Source organism: Rhopilema esculentum, chromosome 20 (assembly GCF_057945365.1).
Source record: "Rhopilema esculentum isolate cy_ngs chromosome 20, ASM5794536v1, whole genome shotgun sequence".
Taxonomy (NCBI): Eukaryota; Metazoa; Cnidaria; class Scyphozoa; order Rhizostomeae; family Rhizostomatidae; genus Rhopilema; species Rhopilema esculentum.
Genome location: NC_142834.1, coordinates 14,012,977 through 14,032,923, shown reverse-complemented (window position 1 = coordinate 14,032,923; position 19,947 = coordinate 14,012,977). Strand labels below are relative to the sequence as shown.

The window sequence follows — 19,947 nt, the reverse complement described above, 5'->3', positions numbered from 1 at the left end:
GAGAGTCCCTTGTAAACCAGCATTCGCTGAAGGGATAGCCTCCTTAAATTATTTGAAAATCAAAATCAAAATGCTCTGAGATGTTTCAAATGAAACCATGACGCAAAATTGCTCAACATTTCGTGCCATCTGACATAACTGTGTAACCCTGTTCCATAAATGAAGAAAATGATGTAATCTCATCCTTAATGAGTACCGTAAAAGCTCTATTAAGCCCCCTCTCTTTGTTAAGCCCCCTCTCTCTATTAAGCCCCTCCTTATCAAGCAAAAACTTAAAATAAGCCCCCACTCTCTATTAAGCCCCCCCCCCCTCTTTAGCCTTTGTTATCAAACAAGAAAAACATAGAAAAACATGCGCATTTCGTGGGTCTCTTAACGGGTGTGATGATAATAAAATCAAACGCATTAAATACGGCCCATGTAAAAACTTACTTGTGCGCCTAAAAAGTCAATCGAAATTTGTTTAGAAGATGTCCCAGGGCTATCAATTGATCCTGGTGATTCTGATGAAGATAAGGACTTTCTTATTGATTAATTAGACTTTCGAAGCTGCTAGCGAAGTTTTCTGAGAACATATGTGTGACATTTTTATAACAAAAAATAGAAAAAGGCATTTTTAAAACATTTTTACTTCAAATTTTTAATAGGCCTCCTCTTTCTGATAAGCCCTCCTTTCTTTTAAGCCCCCCCCCCCTCTTTAGGACTGAAAATATAAATAAGCCCCCGGGGGCTTAATAGAGCTTTGTTGAAATAGAGCTTTGTTGAAATAGAGCTTTAATAGAGGATCTATGTTTTCTCCTCGTGTTCTCTATGCCTTGTGTATCAAAGAGTGGCATTTTTCTAGGTGCTATGGAGTTGTGGTCAAATTGGAAGAAAGCTCAGCCGCTGCGTGGCATGATTTGTCGCTGAGCAGCTTTCATTATGGAATGGTAAGTTTTTGAATTGCTCATCTTATGGCGTCACAGAAACTTCCCAGGAACGATTGAAAAGATCCTTTTCAACCTAAATCTTAAATATATCCATGTAGCTTTATTTTGTCCTTGATCCAAGCTAACAAGACTAAGTTTTCTATTGTTTTCAGACCAGTTGCCCTTACAATATTTGTCAGATGCCTAGGTTTATAGGCAAGAGGCCTAGGTCAATGTCTTTAGCTCCATTTTTACACTTCTTTAATTGATGATTCTTTTTGTATTTTGTTCTTAAGGTTGTGGAGCATTCAGGCCATCTACCCAAGTCCTAAACCCCAACAAGGCCAGAAAATAGATTCTTCCACCTAATATATATGTCTTGTTGGGTGAAGCCGAATATTTTTTTTTATTTCCTAGCTTCTTGATGGCGAGCTTGGCAAAACGACCATGCAACAGAGCGTCAAGGTATCGTTGTATGTTTTGTTTGAGATCGCAGTAAATAGTTGCGAGACGTTGTATTTGTTAACCTCGTAAGACGAGAAACAACAAATCTTTGGTATGCAACACACGTTTTGCAACGCAACATACATTTTTTGCTTTATGTACATCGAGAAGATGTCCGTCTACAACATCGTTAGGGTGCAACGCAAGCTGTTCTGTCCGCCCTACTTAACCGCCATGCTTTTCATCATGCAAGGCAGTGATCGTGTTTTACCCATGAGCAACTCAAAACATCGAAGTTAAAAGGGAGTTGCTTTTGTGTTGTGACGTTAAGAAAAGTCTTGTTCAATAGCCTGCCTAGTTTTCTAACGATAATTTTCTGATGATCTATAAGCCATTTAACTTGCTGAGCCATCATGACGTCAACAAACCGTCATGTTTTTCTGGCCTCCTCTTCAGGACTCGTCTCTGAACCCTTCTCCCAAGGCGTTTTAACATACTTACTTCAATGCTTGCGAAAAGTACCTGTGAAATCTTAGTCAAGGCTCGATTTGTTTTTATTCACGCCTTTAGAAAAAGCCGAGTTGCCCCCTAGAAATAGCTGTTTTGCCCCCTTTCTCCCCAAGTCAATGTTGGAATGACATCCAATCAATCCTAGTTTCAAAATTACAATTACATTCAAATAGTGTGTTTCTATGGGGATTAGTCCAATATTGTTTGAACAGGGAGAAGGGGGCATGCAAATGGGAATGACAAACAAGCAGTTGATGTTCCTAGACTTTAAGCAGACATTGTAGGAAGAGCCATATTAGCTTTTCTTTGTTTTGTGCAATAGGTTATTATATCTTTATGTAAGAATTAAAGCTAGGTCCATCAGATGAACAGAAGAAGGCCAGCCTTTCAGTTGTGGTATATGACAATGCATACATTATCATAATAGTAGATGTGAGAGTCGGGGAGATCTGCAATCCCGGACAAAAATGTTGAGACAAAATGCAGTTTTTGTAATTTTCTACTATACCTTGCCCCTGTAAATTCGAATCCCCCCTTTCCCCTGAAGCAATGTTGGATTTGTAGTTCTATCATTTTTCCTTCAAAATCATGCATTCAACATTGAATTGGGGGGGGGGGGGAGTTATTTTTTAAAGGAAAGTGAAAATATAAGCTTTCCTTGAAAAGTCTCAACCATTTTTGTCCAGGATTGTAGGCTTTGAATATAGGCTTTTGTTGAAATTTCTGTCATGTTACTTCGTTATTACATCCAGAGTCATCGTACAAAGCTACATATACAAATCCAGCAAACAGGATTAGCGATCTTATCTTCTTTCCCAGTTCATCAAGAAAGCCATCAGCCTTGAACCAGGAAATGCCAAGATGTGGAACACGTTAGGCGTGATCTCTGGCAGTTCAGGTCCGTCTCTCACATGTTGCGGTTACTCGGTTTATGGCAAGTCACGCTACGTTTGTGTTCGTGTGTTCAGTTTGAAGTATCGATTGTCATGTGCCGTGTAGTAATTATAAAGTCCGTGACAGCCAGTATCTTTTCAAGACTTTTTGCTGCCCAAATTGCCTACAGTCCTTGCCAAAAATAGCTAGGGCACCAAAATATTCACGTTCAAAAGTGGAAAACCCTCTGATCTTTGATTTAGTTTCGTATTCAGGTAATCACGGGTAATTCCTCCCTCCCTCGTCCTCGATAAAATACAATGTGGATTCACGAGAATAGAGATTTCTTCAATCGTAGTTATATTGTCATTGACCATCATGCAATGTTGCTATTAATCGAATTGTAACGGAGAGGGGGGAGAAAAAAAGTTTGTGTAGGTGTTCCAACGATTTTGGCACGGATTGTAGCACAGAAACTGTGTTTTCTCTTCATTTGGAGATTTTTCAATATTAAGTGATAGAATTGTGTAGAATAGCCACACACCCAATCGCTTATTGCAACCGCACACCCAATCGCTTATTGCTTATTGCAATCGCTTATTGCAACCGCACACCCAATCGCTTTTTGAAGAATGAAACTCCCGGCCCCTTGTTACGGAGTATAGCTTCTAAAAACTGGTCTTGCAAAAAAGAAGTTGGCTTGGCCTTAAATTGAAATCAAAGGTTGTTTTGACTCTCAAATTCGCCAACTGCTTTGCTTGAAAACTAGCAAGTTATTCTTGGACACTGTTGTCCTGGTATTGATCAAAATTCATACACACAATTCCTTCTCTTAAAATTTTATGTAAAAAGATATTGTTGCGTTTCGTATACCATTTTCCTTTGCCGCCTTAATACTTTGATTGTAATCCAACCTCCCATTTACTTAGTATTTTCCCTTTTTTATGGCACTGTTTTCTCTTTTTAACTCACACTTTGACAAGATTCATACAACGCTAAAATTGCTGCACGCCCTTTTGAAAGATATCGAAAGCACTGAACGAAAAAATGGTCTTACACTGAAAGGCCTAGTCAAAGGAATAGACTCCGATGTAGAAGACCCTTTGCCCCTGTTATGTAAGACAAAATTATTTAAGATAGAAGTCCTCCATTTCTATAAAGTCAATTAAGGCACTCGCCATTTTTCATTCCACTGCTCGATTTGTCACATCATTTTATACCCTTACATGTTTTTGTTTACCTGACCCCTGTTACAAGCTGACAATTTTTCACAATTATGTTTTTTGTCCTCTAGACATTGCCAACCCCGAGTTAAGCCAGCACGCCTTCATCAAAGCATTGCAACTGGACTCCCAGGTGTGAATTTACAATCTACCGTTGTCATGGTTTAATGCTATGGGAAAACCTCGACGCTGAACTTCCCTGACTGTTCTCAGTTCACTTTTTTTCTGTATATCAGTAAAAGCAATACAGTGACTAATATATGCAGCCTTGAAGCTGTTATTAGATCAATGTAAATTTACAGTCTACTGAATTGTCTATACAATCCGTTTATAGTCAGTATAATCCGGTTATAACGCACTTTAAGGGACCAGCGTATTAAGTACGTTATAAGCGAAGTACGTTGTAACGAGGGTAAGTAAAAATTGACAAAAGCCAAGCACACCTTTTGCCGGGACCAAGCACACCATTACGTTATATCCGAAAGTACGTAATAACAGAGTACGTTATAACAAGATTCTACTGTAGTCTACAATTTTACAATTTTCGGTTTCATTTGAACAACAACTTTTAATCTGCTATTATTCTTCCTAAATATTTTTCTACTTGCTACGAATGGAGTTATTGTTAATTGATTGCTGTTCAGGGTTCTTGAATACTCTAGCAAAGATTGGAAGTTCTACTCTAGAAAAACCCATGGCGAACCTAGTACCCCTTTTTCTAAGCAAAATATTACATAGATCTTATTGATTACATCTTAGTCAAATCTCTGTGAAATCTTGGTCATCTTTGAAATACATTGCATATTTTAAAGAAACAGAATATGTTCGAAGAAGAATAAATTTAAAATAAAACACGAAAATTTCATGACATTTGTAATGTCAGTAGTGTAATGTAGTGTAATTTCTTTTTTGTAATGAGTCCAGGGATGTATTTCCACTATTCTAATGCCAGGACGTCCAAGCAATGTCGTTTTTTTTGTTTTTCGACACATCGAAGTAGCGACGCTGAATTGACGTAAAAATTAATTTGACCAGAACTTTAACATTAGGCCAAATACCACGTCTGATCGATGTTGTAGAGTAATGTTGTTCTTGACGGTAGTAAGGCATCCTATCGCCAGCTTGGTTGTTTTCAAAGACAGGCGCGTGCAGTTGCTCATTCAATTCAATAAGTAGTTGTTTACAATAAATAAGTTCCAGCACTGTTTATATACCGATAGGCTGCCGGTTTACGAAATGAAAAGAACAAAGAAAGTAATAAAGAACAAAGAAAGTAATAAAACATAGTGTTGTTAATTAGCGATGCTAGATAAATTGTTTTTAGTGTCAAGGTCACCTATTTCACCAATAGGAACATTCAACAAGTAGTTGATTTTGACAAAAATTACAGAAATACTTCAGAACAAGTAGGCGCTTAATTGATGCCAATTTCACGATAATTTCAATCTCTGAACAAAACTCTTATTTTTGCAGTCTGAAAGACCGAAGATTTTTAATTATGCTCTTTGTTTTAAACCTAATAATTTTGCAATTTTAGAGTTATTCTCCCGTGAAGATAGATTTTTGTTGAAATTTTATCTTCTCTATTGCAGAATGCAGAAATATGGTGCAATTTGGGCACTCTTTACCTGAAATATGATAAAATCAAGGTAAGCTATGAATTATCATCGCCTATGTAATTATAGACCTAAAAATAACATTTCACCTTTTGAAATAAAAAATCAACTTTTATTTCATCTTTACGTTCACTTTTTATAGCCTTAGTATTATTAAATATTGTAAATTAGGTTTGATTGGTAAATTTCTTTTGTTACTAGTATTTTAACATAGTTATTAGCTCTTATTTTAATCTTTTAAACAGGTCAGGTTGAAAAACATATGAACCTTTAACCTGTATAAATATTATAAAATGAAAAAATAAAATGAAAAAAAAATGAAACATAACTTGCTTAGTATCTGACAGCTAACCTTGATTAAGTTATTAGTATCTGACACATAATTTGTTTAGACACTCGATTATTTTAAAAAATGAGTGTTTTTGCCAGCATTTGGTGTTTTAATGAGTGTTTTAATGAAATATGAACTTTGAATTTTCTTTATTGCACTATCATATCTATGATACAGGAGGCCCACGAAGCTTTCAAAAGAGCTCAAGATGCTGACCCGGAATATACCCCTGCTTGGATTGGCCAGGTGAGTTTTATTATTAGCGGAAGGACGGGGGAAGTACAAGGGGAAGGAAAAGGGAAAGGAAAAGGGAAAGAAAAAGGGAAAGAAAAAGGGAAAGGACACGGACAGGGGAAATACATTGCTTGGGGGTTGGAAAAGGGAAACTCTTGCAATGAATTTGCAACCCCCGTGCTTGTATTTGAAGAGCATGCGCAATGATAATTCAGTACATTGCGCATGCTCAGTGAATGCAAAGACGGGGGTTGCAGATAAATCAGAAATAGATTCGGACTTGATAATCAGACTAATAACAAGAACAGCGACAAAAAAGACATTGCAAAATTAGATTTCTTCTATTGACTTGAATCCATTGACAGTCCAATATTTGATAAAATAAATAAAATCAGAACATTGACAATCCAGTGAAGAGAGCTCGTTTAAAGATGTTAATGGACATTCCGGTTATATAGTGACAATTCCAGTTAAATAAATAGATAAACATTTCGTCTCTAGCTAGATTCATCTTCAGATAGTAAAAGAATAGTAAATAGTAAATTCATCAGAAAATTGTCAATGGTCTCTGTAAAGTATAAAATACTTTACAGAATAAACAGTACAGAATAAAAACACTGTCAAAATTTAAATCACATATATTTTAGAATCAACTCCCAATTTGCTACACCAAATGCTTCAATAGAAAATAGACTCTTGACCAGCAACTCCTGCACTCTGTTGGTTTAGCCTCGTTCAATGTAACCTCGCTTTTGTTTTTGTAACTTCAATTTTGTACCTAACAGGCCTCAATTGCGGAAATCATTGGCGATGCTGATGCCATGGATCTTTTTCGCCATTCATCTGAAATGGGATCGCACGTAAGTTGACCTTTCCAAAGACCAGCCTCGTTCTGTGTGGTTTGCTACCATTGCGAGATTGACAATTTTTTCAAATTTTTTCTTAGGATTGTTTCATTTTTTCGTCGCAACTCTACCAATGAGGAAGCGACCGTTTAGTATCGATGTTCAATGGTTCTGTCATTAACTTAGATTAAACTTTACAACTGACTCAATCAAGTAAATTGAAAGGTGTGAATCAGTCAATAGTTACTTAAATTGAAACTGCGTTGGTTTCCAAAATCTTTTGTCTCTTAAAATTTCGCGTTGTTTATGCCGAATTCAAATGTGACGCAGAGATTTAAAATCCATAAATAATCTCACAATCAATTTGTTCATGCTTAAGAGTTCAACGAAATTTCTACATCCACGAAAACCTGGTCATGTCTTAGATGATGAAATTACCGAAATCTCGTTTTTCCTATCTTGGTAACAAAAATGTTGTTTATACACTTTTGTTTCCTACTCAATTCCTTAGTGTTCCTTATAATATAAATTTTAATTAATTTTTCGGCTGTTAGACCCCTAGACGAAGAAGCCTTTAAATAGAAATCATTTGAAAGAAGTTCTTAACTAACCATTTGAATGTGTTTATATTTCAGACTGAGTGCTATCTGGCATACGCCAAATGGGTAATTTTCTCCTTAAAAGACTACTTTGCCAAGCAGAAGCGGTCTACGCAACGACTTGGCCCTTTCGACTTGCCTGATTTTGTGCGCAAAGCCATCGCGAATTCGGCCGTCTGTGTCCAGAAGTATACAGGTAAAGCTCTTCAGTGGTATTTTTTACATTGTTTGTTTACATTTATCAGAGGGCGTACAATCCATGTCTAGAAATTGTTAAAGAAAAGATGCGAGGATGGCTCAGTGGTTAGAGTAGTCAACTAAACGTCGAAGGGTCTGGGTCTCGAGTTCCGTACATGTCCCAGTGGTGTCTCTCAAATATCGAGGCTTTAAAGTACACGTTTAAAAATGGAATCGTTCCTTCTCTGGGTATGTTAAGGGTTGCCTCTAAACCCCTTTTTTGTATCCTGACCTTAAGAAGTAGGTATATATTATTTCGATTGGTAACAAGCCGTGTAGCCTTGTTACCACGGGGAAATACTTGGTAGTGCTATACCTTAAGACATCTGCATACGATAAGAGCAAGAAAGAAGAACAGCACTAGGGGTCACCACAATAACAAAATAGATATCTGAATTTTATTAGGATGTAATAGTACTGGACACAAGTTAGTAATTATTTGTATGTTAATTCATGTAGCGTCCATTTTTTGTACATTTTTGTAATAATTTTATGTTGCTTAGCAGGCTCATCCTCTAGACAAATTGCGCATTTTTGCCGTTGCTCTAAAACCATTTATGACTTCTCGTGATTTAGAGAAAATTCTCGTTTCTGTATTCAGTACGGCGTAGCTCCCGAATGGACACTGAGAAACTATGCTTATCGAGCAGTGTCATAGTCCCTCCTTTCGATGTGATCACACCTCGAGATTTCTGTGCCTGGAATTCCAGAGAGCTGGCAATAATCTAACGTGCTTTGCAGATCATATTCTCTTTCAGAATATTGTCTGCGACGTAGGCTAGCATCTCTGGTATCTGAAAGTGAAAATCTGGCAGCAACTAGAATCCCAGACCCTTGGTTGTATATCTCAAACCACTAAACCATTCTTGCACAGTAAATTATAATCTGTAACAAGGACGGGTAGAGAATTAAACTCCCCCTCCCCCTCCCATCACACTGTTTTCCAGGCGTTCCTCTTTTTATAATTCACTCTGCTTTTGTCTCTGCAGTTCGCATGCCTGGAAACTCTTGTGCACACAACCTCCTTGGTATTCTGCTGGAACACCAACAGCTGTTTAAACAAGCCGAAACAGCATTCAGAAGGTATTGTGGTATCATGGACGAATATAGTTCGCAAATTGAATCCCTTAATTTTTATTTTTGTGGCCTAAAAGAATTATGCTGAGGTTCTGGAAAATGTCAAGTCTAACACGCGTCAAAAAGTGTACTATTGGCAGGGGTGTCGTGCTAGGGGGGCTCAAGGGGGCTGGTCTCCTTGTTGATGCCCAAAATTGGCAATTTTTACTTTTGCTATTGTTTTTCGCAACATTTTGTGCAAGAGCCACCCTTGTTATTTAGATAGCACTATACCACTGACTATTGAGATGTTGGTGTTGATGTTGATTGTGTTAAACTGGCAAAGTTTGTACCCAAATATAAAAGAAAAATGGGCCAAAAAATGCCGTTCACCCTGTGTGTTATAAAGGGAAAAAAATCTTTTTTCCTTTTGTGTCAATTGATTTATAAAAGCGAACCCCATTCACAAAAAAGTACATGACTATGTTTATTTAATAGTTATGTTTTTTGCATATGGTTGACTTCTACACAAGTCAACTCAACGCAATAACTTTATTATCAAAAGTATAGTCACTGACGATAAGCATTGTGGTACCCCACAGATATTCTTCGACGAGGGAAAGATGCTCGACACTCCAAAAATTTCGTTATGCTTTAGCTGTACAAAAATGCAAATTTGCTTTTTTAATACTTTTAATTTGTATCTAAGAGCTTATCAACTACTTGCAACGAGTGAAGATGTCAACAAAAGAAACATGGTACTAGCAAATCTGGCCAGAGTTTTACGGTATGTTATTCGTTTCATGATCAGTTAATAACTTGCTATTGCCGTTGCAAAGTTGATAGAGTGATATACTTTCTTTAGGGAGGCAGAAACATGCTATCTAAACCTAGCGTAGCTCCATTTAAACGTAAAAGCCCTTGGAACAGAGAATGGTTTACCAACTTAACCGACTATAAATGACTCAACCATAGGTCGACATGCACTGTACTGTTGTGGATTAATCCCTGTGCACAGCAGGCACCTTAGGAACATTAAGTATTTCTAATTATAAAATATTTGTCCTGATTTCTACGAAGGCCTCCACCATTTTAACTTGCTTTTCAATGGCCTGCCTCAACTTGCATAGTATTTTGTCTAATAGGAAACCTGGAGCAAAATATTCTTTTTCGAGACTAACTCATTTGGCAAGGAGCTGTAATCTGCCGCAGGCATTACACTGTAAGCAGCTCAACAATGCTTTGGCCAGACAGTGTTGATGAGCAAAACCTTCTTAGTGTTGAGTGCAATTAGCTCTTGTTTGTGTTTTTATTATTTTGTTATTTGAGACATGCATGCATATTTTTGTCCTTCTACATCTTTTCTATAACTGATCTAATCTGAATCGATTCCAGACGATCTGGCCAATTCAAGCAGTCCATTGAAGTCTACCTTCAAATAAAGCCAATGATCAATGCAAGTGACGTCACTGGCCTCGCATTGGCCTACTTCCTTGATAGTCAGCTGGAGCAAAGTTTCCAAAGTGAGTTTTTGTAGTTTCCTGTTGCCTGTATTTTGTCAATTCTATTACCAATGTATCTAACATGAATAAACCCTAAACAAACCCTACTTCTCATTTCGCTTTTTTGCTCTCTTAGTTATAATCCCCCATCTATTTGAGTCACAAATTTCCACACAGTGATGATTTGTTTATGTGATTGTTTGTTTAGAAGCCCAATATTTGCCCAATAGAAGGCTATCCATAGAACTATCTTGAAATGAACACTACAGATTTTTATTGAAAGACTAATTAAGTATGTAGTTTATATGTCATCTTAATTTTTTTCCTTTCTTCGATTTGCAACAAAAAATTGGCTGAGGTTTGCAAACCAAGAATTTCGTATAACGCCTGAATTCAAATATTTGCTTGACATTATCATGTTGCAAAGGAAATGGAGGAACGGAAGTTCAACCTTCTTTCAAATTTGAACGCAATTTGAATCGGTCTTTAAAATTTTGGAAGACATTGTTCTCTTTCCCTCCTTAATTAAGCTCGTGGCTAGTCTGCATGAAATACAAATGGATACATTCAGTCAAACAAGGCATCCCCCGTCTTTGAAGTCTCTAAGCACATTGAGCCTTGTCACTATTACCCTTGTAATTGTACTACAAGAAGGGGGGTTGGTCATTACTTTTTGGCCTCTTCAACATTAGCTTTCTTGGAAAATGCTTTATATAACTGCATTCTTCTATGATTTAACAGCCTACGAGCAAGCACTCGGTTTAGCAGAGAGTGAACGGGACAAATCCGACATTCTTGCCGCCATAGGAATTATTGGCTATTCAACAGGAAATTCTGAGATTGCGAAGTCATTTTTGTTCAAGAGGTAATGCAAATTTTGACTTTAATTATTACTGATCCGTTTTTCTACCTTTTCTTTGCTATCATTTTTTCAATCATTTGTTCATTTAAATTTTTTCTTTGCACTTGTCGTGGCTGATCCATAGATTTTTAAGCACCTCCGTTTCAGATATTTTTCTAGCTTCCCATAATGAGAATTTTTTAAAACAAACGTTTTCTTAAACCTCGAATTTCGAAAGCCTCCATTTTTGGTGGGTGAGTATCTGCTCTTTTTAATAGCGTCCTTTAGAAAATATTTGTGTATTCTTATTTTCCATGACAATATTTTGAAAAAGGTAGAGATATAATGATGGTTTTGTCTCCTTTGCAGTGCGCAGACATCTTCTCCAAGTGAACGAGGGCTTTCTGCGCTGGCTGCCTTGGGTCTCTTGTCAAAGGATCTGACGCTAACCAATGCAGCTTTGGCAGAGATTAGAAAACATCCTGATTTCGGTATTTTCCATCTTTCAATAAATTTTCTTGTTTTTATCCAGTTTTCTTTTTCCAGACGATGAATCTGCGATGAATTGAGCGTGGCAAGCACTAAGCCTTTTGAATTTGTTACTATATGTTTTTTGTTTTGCTTCGTTATTTGTTTCCAAGAGCTCTCTATGTGTCTGTTCTTGTCCTGTTTGTAAATCTCACCTCACATATACGTTTTCCTTGTTCCGTATTTTGCTGTTTTTGTCCAATATGCAACTATTCTGTATTCCATGTTTTACTGCAGAGCATCAGCGTCACTCTAGCCTGCCTACAATCTTCGTTCGTTGCAACTTTCTTTGAAGATCTATATTTTTCTGCCATGTTGCATATGTTTCTGAAACGGGTTACAAAAATATCGACTCTTAGATTTACACGTATTTTAGTAAATTATTTTGTTGTTTTCGTTTTGTTCTGTTTGTAACTTCTGTCATTAGCTGCTTGAAGCATACAAAAGTTATTTGTAATTAGGCTTTTGATAGAAAATGAAATTCTGAAATCCTCAATTTTGCCGCATGTCCTTCAAAAATTTTGCATAGTATGCTTCGCTTTTCGCAACAATGTGAAAATTATCATTACTTCTGGAATACTAAAGAAGACCCAGTTGAAAACTTAAAATAGATTAATGAAATCTTCCAGATTATTCTAGCCGTTTAGACAGTTTGCAGTTGATTGAGATTTTGGCTCTGAACATTTGCATCTACAGCGAAGAAACCCTGCCTTGCATCCTTTTGGCTAAGGCGTTTTCACTTGATCTTTTCACCGATGAAAATCAAGGATTATATCTTCTTATACTTTATAAACAGAGGATGTCCAAGAAAGTTTTACATTTTTGGAATCATCTCTATATTACTTACAGGTAATACACAGCTTTTTACAACAATTATTGAATGTTGTTCTTCTTTAATGCTGCCTAAGTTGACATTAAAGCACTTCCTACTTTATTCGAAATATTATACCCTACGTTTTGCAAGTGGTCTGTGGAAGGACTGTCGATTATAAATGTTGATTTTCTGTCATGCCGTTTGTATCAGCATTTTATTTGCTTATAGATTTAATGCACATATATTCATTTTTGTTTGAAAAAATGAGTGGGGTTTTAACTCAAATTGACCCAATCGACAGTCATTTTTAGGATCGATTAATTTGTAGGGTTGCTATGTAAGGTTTTCATTATAGAAACCATCCTTCCCCAACTGTTTCTGAAAATCCGCACCTTTTACTCTTAGTATATATTTATTTCTTTGTGTAATGGATTGTCCTGATCAACAGAAAGCAGCACTGAAAGCCTCACCACACCCAAAACTATTTACTTCTTTTATTTGATATTATGCTACTTCACTTTTCCGTGGGGCCCCCAGGGGCTTATTCCACAGAATTTATTTTGAGATGGGGCTTATTTGAAGGTGGGGGCTAATTTAGCCGCAGCCAAAAATATTACCAAAGTAATTTTTTTTCTGTTCGAATCTGGTCCGGATGCTTCAAAATTGAGATATGTTGGGATATACATATTGTTGTCGAGGAAATATCTCAGCGCATGGGGGCTTATTTCACAAAAAGTACTTTAGGATGGGGGCTTATTCGAGAAAGGGGCTTTACTGGAAGTTTGGGACTTATTCGAGAACTTACGCGAAGTCGAAATATTATCAAATATTGTTTACTAAAAAGGGGGTAGAGCTGGTTTTGTTTATATAGCAAGTTGCAAGAGGCTTCTGGCTGAATACGCATCGCATAATGTCATAGTGATTCTAAACCATCTTTCTTTTACTAAAGGGCAATTTCACGGAAGCCAAACGCAGCGTTCAGAAACTTATTCGAAGGTATGATTCCATTAGCTGATTTTTGGTATGAGAAGTGATGTAAAGGACTTTTCTTGAGTAGGGTAATCGTACGTGCTGGTTAAATGATATCGTGACTTAGTTTATAGAGAAAAGTACAGGAGTAAAAATATGTTTTGTAGCAGACTTTGTTGGTCATTCTTACTTAGCGTAATAGGTTAAAGAGAGTGCTATGAGGGTGTATTTTGGAGGTATTATCTAAGTAAGGTCGTCTATCAGTATAGGCCGATCGTCTTGCCTCACCCTGACAAAAACAATTAATTGCAATATGTAAAAAGTTAATTGAAAAGCTGTTAATCGAATCAGGCTATGAAACCTTATTAACAATTTTCATTTCTGCAACGCATGCAGAAGAATTCAGCAAAAGTTCGATAGAATACCTCTTCGAACATTTAGTTTGATTATAGTTCCAGAGTACCCACCCTGTATGATTTTAAAGGCACTATTTAGGGATGGTGGTTTCATTTTTTTAACATTTTTAAAGCTCTTCCATCACTATATCCTTTCTTTTGCAGATATCCTGGAAGCTCCCGGCAGTGGGCTAAGCTCGCCAAATTTTTCTCTTTGCAGACACCTCTTTTGTCTATGGAGGTATTTTCCATCTCTTCCTAAATCTAATATTTGAATCGTTTCTGTTCCATGTTGGGTATATTCGTGAACCTTTAATACATCTTGATTTATTTACACACCTTAGACAGCGTAATTCACACCATAGACATTTTTATCGGGGACACAAACCCTCCCCAACGCAAACTGGATATGTTTTTAACCTCAAATCTTATCAGTGATTTGGATTACATAAACTAATTTGTATGGACTCTTCTCTTTATATGAAAAATATTTTAAACTAAGATTGATTCCAAATTCTCCAGTTGTTTTGCAAAAATTTTGTTTTGCGAAACTAGATCTTTGAATTGATGAAATGATTATAATGGCACATACATCTTTAATAAAACGAAATATCGAGTTGATGAAACTCTTTCCTTTTTAAGATTGCTGGCCGGTGTGCGGAAATTTCAGCTGTTCATGAACCATCAAATGTAAGTCATCCGAGACCTTGTTCCTCGTGACCTTTTTATAATTTCTTTAGCCTTGTTCCCCAGTGTCAAACTCTTTGTGTAACAGACTCTCGTTTCCAGGACCCTTTGTAACATACTGATGAGGGGTCAATTTTCTCTCAAGCTTCGGTAACCTTTCTTTGTTAAAACAGTAGTCAAAGGCTTAGATAAATACCTACTCAGTTCTACCTCCAGTGTCCCCCGTCCAAGAAGTAGGCTAGATTGTACAATTTTCTTTTATAAAGCTGGATTTCACCAGCGATTTGTCTTAAGAGGGGGGTGCCCAATGCCTCATTTCTAACTCAGGCAATCGTGTTTTCTGTGTATATACTTCGGGGAGTTGTTCTTGAGGATCCTCCCAAAATTCCATCACTTGTTTTACAATTACAATTCAAAATTCCAACCACAAAATCTATGTCAATATCGCTTTCCTCAGAGTTAAAATCGTCTGTATATTGATAAAAAACTCTAAGCTAGGGAATATGAACACCCATATATAGATTGAAAATTGCTGTCATAAAGTGCTCGATGCCGTACAGGCAGAGCTGTACAAGCTATTAGGTGTATAGAACAGGACGGTTCTAAATTGCTACTCCGAATTTCACGCTTAATGTAATTATCAGGCCACCGACAGGCATATGTAGATTGAAATAGGCCAATCAGAAACGTGAGAACGTGATTTTTTTAGGCCTATGTTATCTGGCCAAGTTTTTCGTCTATTAAGTCATAAGAAAAAGCTCGCATTATTCAGCGTCGTGTATTATATTTTTTAAAGATCAAATGATCGCTGAATGTCCTTGATTTCAGGTTTCATCGCTCGTTGTTGCTGCTGCAGCCTCTGGTTCAAAATCTTTCGCTTCAAAGTTAGATAGCCAAAGTCCCCATGTTGCTTGCTTACGTGCTGCTCAAAAAGCTGTTCACAGTAACCCAGGGCAACCAGAGAACTGGGCTCTGCTATCTGCGGCGGCATTGGCAAAAAGTTTGTGTTCTAGCGGTGTTGCAACCAGAACGATGGCAATTTCAACAGCAAGACTTTCCTTGCTTAAAGGTAAACATTATCGTATTTCTTTGAGAATAATTTTAATTAGTTTTCAGAACAGTAGGCCAGGGATTGTGGCATCTAAGATGTGTTTAGCAATTATTTAAGGCCTCGTTGTCACATTTATGCAACAGCCAGCCTCGTTTCAGTTGATAAAATAAGGTAATAGGGTTATGGTGATATGTAGGAATATATTACTTGAAACTTCTTTTTGATATTCTATGTTCTATATATGATGAATTCAACAATTCAGACCTTTGATTCTCCAAACCCAAGCTTGTTCCTTTGTTCTACTATTACTTTAAAATTAGGATCATTTTAAATGAATTTCCTGTTTATGTTTTACTTTCATTCTCCTCGCTTCTTCATCGAGAGGCAACTGGTAAATTATTCTATGTAAAGAAAAAAGGGTGATGTGCAATCGAAAAAGAAAAATTATTGGTATGGAAATTCTCTCATGGAAGTATCTACTTAAAGATGTGTATTTGACTTTTTAAGGGGCTTGGGGTCAATTCCGCTAATAGTTTTGTCTCTGTTCACAGAGGAACTTGTTGTTGTTGTTTATTTATTTCGATTAGATATTTACATGGCTAACAACATAAACTTCAAATGTAAAAAATAAACAAAGCCAACTATTCTAAATTCAATAAAATTGTAATGTACGCTTCTAACGTATTTACAAGCATGTATAGATCTTAAATAATCTCCCTTTCTTCCTTTATAGCTGAGGAAAGCCTCGGCGGATTGGAGGAGACCCTAAAGACAACGATTTCACGCCAACTTGAGCCTAAAATCAAAATTGCCATCAACCTCAGGGTGTATTCCATCAAGCAGCTAGTATGGGCATATTTGAACGACGGCGTTTACAATATCGCTATGTTGTTATCGGAAAACGCGATGAGTGAGTACGAAGGACATCCAAAAATATGGAACGATCTTCAGTATCTGAATGTTATCTGTGCAATTCTGTTGAAATCTAGAAACGGAGAAAATGTAGATGAATTGCTATTGGCTGCAAAGACGCTGTGCGATTCGGAAAGCAATTCGATTTGGAGGTACCAGGTAAGGTAGTGAGTTGATTGTTAAAGTTGTGAGTAAATGTTGAAAGAAGCATCGACGCTGGTTTGATTGAGTGTCATCTTTTTTATAACCTGTCCTGTTGCTGCTAAATTTTCGATTGGTTGGCTGACGGGGAGCCCCCTTCCCCCCTTTGCCCCCTAATAAACCACCACTGCAGCTGATGTTACCCGTCATTATCTTAATTGTAAAGCTTCTCAGGCCCTTCTCAGGTAAAGGGGCTTCAAAAGAGCAAGAGTTTATTGAAGAGATAGAATGCACTCTCTTTCCTTTATAGGAACACTCTTTTTAAAAAACGGAGGCTTGTTTGCCAAAAACAAGAAAAATGTAAGAACAAACCTACCCAGTTCCAGTTGCAAAAATTAGTAGAAAAAGCAATTTTTTGAAAGTTTTGACATAGTAGAAGATATTTTATCAGCTAGGAAATCGTGTTATTTAAAATTTTATGTAAAACTGCTTTTTATTGGTATTAGAAACAATTTATAGTGAGTGAATGTAGAAAAATCAATGTTGAAATAAAAGCAAGATTTAGAACACCCGAGCCTCAAATTATCTAAAAAAATTGAGCATGCTATCTTAACAAAAACTACCCGGTTCTTACGAAGCAATGGATTGTAGTTATTTTGCAGGTCTGTGATAATACGCTCGATGCTGTGACAGGGCCTCCGACGAAGGGGGGCCAGGGGGCCATGCCCCCCCCCCCACTTTTTTTGCAAAACAATGAACTTTTCACAATTTTTTTTGCTATGGCTGTTAAATTTTCCCTTGCCCCCCCCCCACTTTACCTACCTGTGCAGGCTTTGCTGTCTGGAACAGGACGGTTCTAAGTTGCAACTCTGCGTTTCACGCTTAATGAGATTATCAGGCCACCCAGTAATTTATTTGGAGATATTAATATCTTCATCCATTTCTGAAATAGTATTTATTTCTTTAAACAGGTTTTCGTTGGAATTTGCCAAAAGCTCGGCCTCCCTCTGCTCGCCGAGTTTGCGCTGCGAAAATGCATCCAACACGCCGTGCCCGGTTCTCCTTCAAGCCATTCATCGTTTGTCCGGCTGTTTTTATCAAGCATCGCTTGCTACAGCAAAGATAAAAATGAAAGATGGATCACACTTGCTTCGGAGGCGTTGAATGAGGTGTGTTGAGATCGACAATGTGGTTTTATCTTTTTTAATCAACATCAAGTTCATGCTTCTAGTGTGAATCTTGATTTGTAGTTTTTTGTAGAAATTGTTATGCCAGATTAAAAAATTAAGGACGGATTTGTTAAAAGTAATATTACATTAGCATAAGGAATTTGTTGTTAACTGAAATGGTTTTTTTAATGGGATGCCATTTTTTGAGCTTGGATTTGTCAAAGAAAATTTACACTAGCAAAATGTTGTGTTTTGAGATTGGCAATCATTACAATTAATGTTCATTGTTTTTGTAGACTTCGACTTTGTAGAAGAAACTCAGTTTCTAAAATATTGCAACTACAATTATTTCTTTCTCAGTTTGCAAAATTAAAACCTGGAAATTGCTTGGTTGACTTACTCAGGATGTCACTTTTCCACGTTCAAGGAGACTCAAAGTAAGTTGAAAACTATCGAAATATAGATGAATTTTATTTAGGCATTGGTACCTTTATTGAGGTTAACAACCATAATTAAAAACAAACTTAAGTTCATAATTAATTCTTAGAATTTTCGCTACCCCTCGGCAAGAATTTATGATGTTTCTGTCGACTTTTGTCATATTGGTTGGCTGAGATGGTTTTTGTTAGAATTTTATCTCGTGAATTTTTTAAATTTCAAATTACGAAACATTTAAATCAATTTAGTAGCACAAAAAGTTTAAATCAGTTCAAAAAGTTTGCAGTAATTAGAAGTCAATATATCAAAGAAATTTTCAAACTGGTCGATTCTGTTTTAAGAAGAACTTTGATACAAAATTGACGGATATTTCGGAGTCCATCAAAGCAAACTGATTTGTCTACAATGTATATGTTATTTCTGCTTTTCTTATACAATTTCATTTTTTGGGGGGGGGGGGGGGGTGGTGGTTGGAGTTTCCAAAATATTTGTAATAGGGTTGTCAAGTGATAACGTCACAAAAATCTATTTTTTGGAATTTTTGAATTTTTTTCACATAACCTGAAAGAGCATAATACCTCTAAATCTGCAAAATCAGTTAAAGGTATCACGAATTGGCTGAGATTTGGCCTCTGTAATTTGGTCTTGGTTCATAACTTTTTGAACGGAGCCAAAATAACAGTAATCCGTTAGCAAACTTCAAATCTTCTATTGGCCATAGCTCACCCAATTTTGACAAATTTAACTGATTTTGCATATATGGGACTATTTTATGGTGTCCTTTCATGTTATGTGGTCAAAATTCGGAAATTCTAAAATTGGTTTTTGTGACGTCACACTTGAGAACTCTATTCGTATCCTTTTTCTTGGAATACACAACAATTAATAATTGTTGAGAGCTACTTCTGCAAAATGACTTAACTTGCGTCTCTTGAGAAAGGCTCTTTACAAATTAGTTTCGTTGTGTTGTCCCTCGTGTTTAGGCTTGTTCCCGTTTGGGAATTTAATGTTCTATTATTAAAATACCGAGGGACTACACTGTGCAGCAATTGGGGAATTAAATCATCTTTTCGTCAAATGAAACATTTTATACTACAGGAAAGCTGGGAAGATCTTCCAAAGGCTGACTTGTCAGACAGGGGGTACACTGGAAGATCTACTCAAATCATGGGGAAAGCTTTATGGCTCACAGCAGGAAGAGAAAATAGATCCATTCGATGAAGAATAGTACAAAGTAGGGTAAAACCTTATTTCACTCTATATTGAGTTCCAGTAAACAATACTAAGTTTTAACGATTAAATTGTTGCTTATGTTATCACTTTGTTATTTTTAACTACCGTTTGTTATCACTTTGTTATTTTTAACTACCAAGCTTCCAAAATTTCTTTTTAGGATACTTAGAAGCTAGGCCTATCAAGTAGTCCTGGTCCATTCCATTGTTCCATTCATAAGGACAGTATGAGCTTAACTATTCTCTTTAAATTTTTCTTTACCGATTGATGAAAATAAACCCAAAGCCTTAACAAGTATTGCCAAAACGTTTCTCCTAATCAATCATCATCATTATCATCATAATTTGTAATCCATTTTCCATAGTTTGTGGTCCATTTTCACCAGCACACG

At 36.6% G+C, this 19,947-nt stretch overlaps 1 protein-coding gene across 6 annotated transcripts in view; it reads left to right on the top strand.

Moving 5' to 3' along the window:
- The window catches only part of LOC135687548 (superkiller complex protein 3), a 48,857-nt gene that overhangs the window by 24,467 nt on the left and 4,443 nt on the right, over nucleotides 1–19,947 (top strand). The window contains exons 28-50 of one of the 6 annotated variants that reach the window (XM_089114380.1): nucleotides 845–929; nucleotides 1,326–1,373; nucleotides 2,682–2,796; nucleotides 4,030–4,091; nucleotides 5,551–5,607; nucleotides 6,083–6,151; nucleotides 6,925–6,999; nucleotides 7,620–7,779; nucleotides 8,810–8,903; nucleotides 9,586–9,663; nucleotides 10,272–10,399; nucleotides 11,120–11,243; nucleotides 11,589–11,710; nucleotides 12,538–12,596; nucleotides 13,511–13,557; nucleotides 14,091–14,166; nucleotides 14,568–14,615; nucleotides 15,441–15,681; nucleotides 16,397–16,734; nucleotides 17,688–17,885; nucleotides 18,246–18,322; nucleotides 19,422–19,557; nucleotides 19,717–19,920. In XM_089114380.1, coding sequence (XP_088970506.1) covers nucleotides 845–929; nucleotides 1,326–1,373; nucleotides 2,682–2,796; nucleotides 4,030–4,091; nucleotides 5,551–5,607; nucleotides 6,083–6,151; nucleotides 6,925–6,999; nucleotides 7,620–7,779; nucleotides 8,810–8,903; nucleotides 9,586–9,663; nucleotides 10,272–10,399; nucleotides 11,120–11,243; nucleotides 11,589–11,710; nucleotides 12,538–12,596; nucleotides 13,511–13,557; nucleotides 14,091–14,166; nucleotides 14,568–14,615; nucleotides 15,441–15,681; nucleotides 16,397–16,734; nucleotides 17,688–17,885; nucleotides 18,246–18,322; nucleotides 19,422–19,551 — 2,431 coding nt within the window. In that variant the 3' untranslated portion in view covers nucleotides 19,552–19,557; nucleotides 19,717–19,920. The other 5 variants (XM_089114379.1, XM_089114383.1, XM_089114381.1 and 2 more) reach the window with 5 other exon arrangements.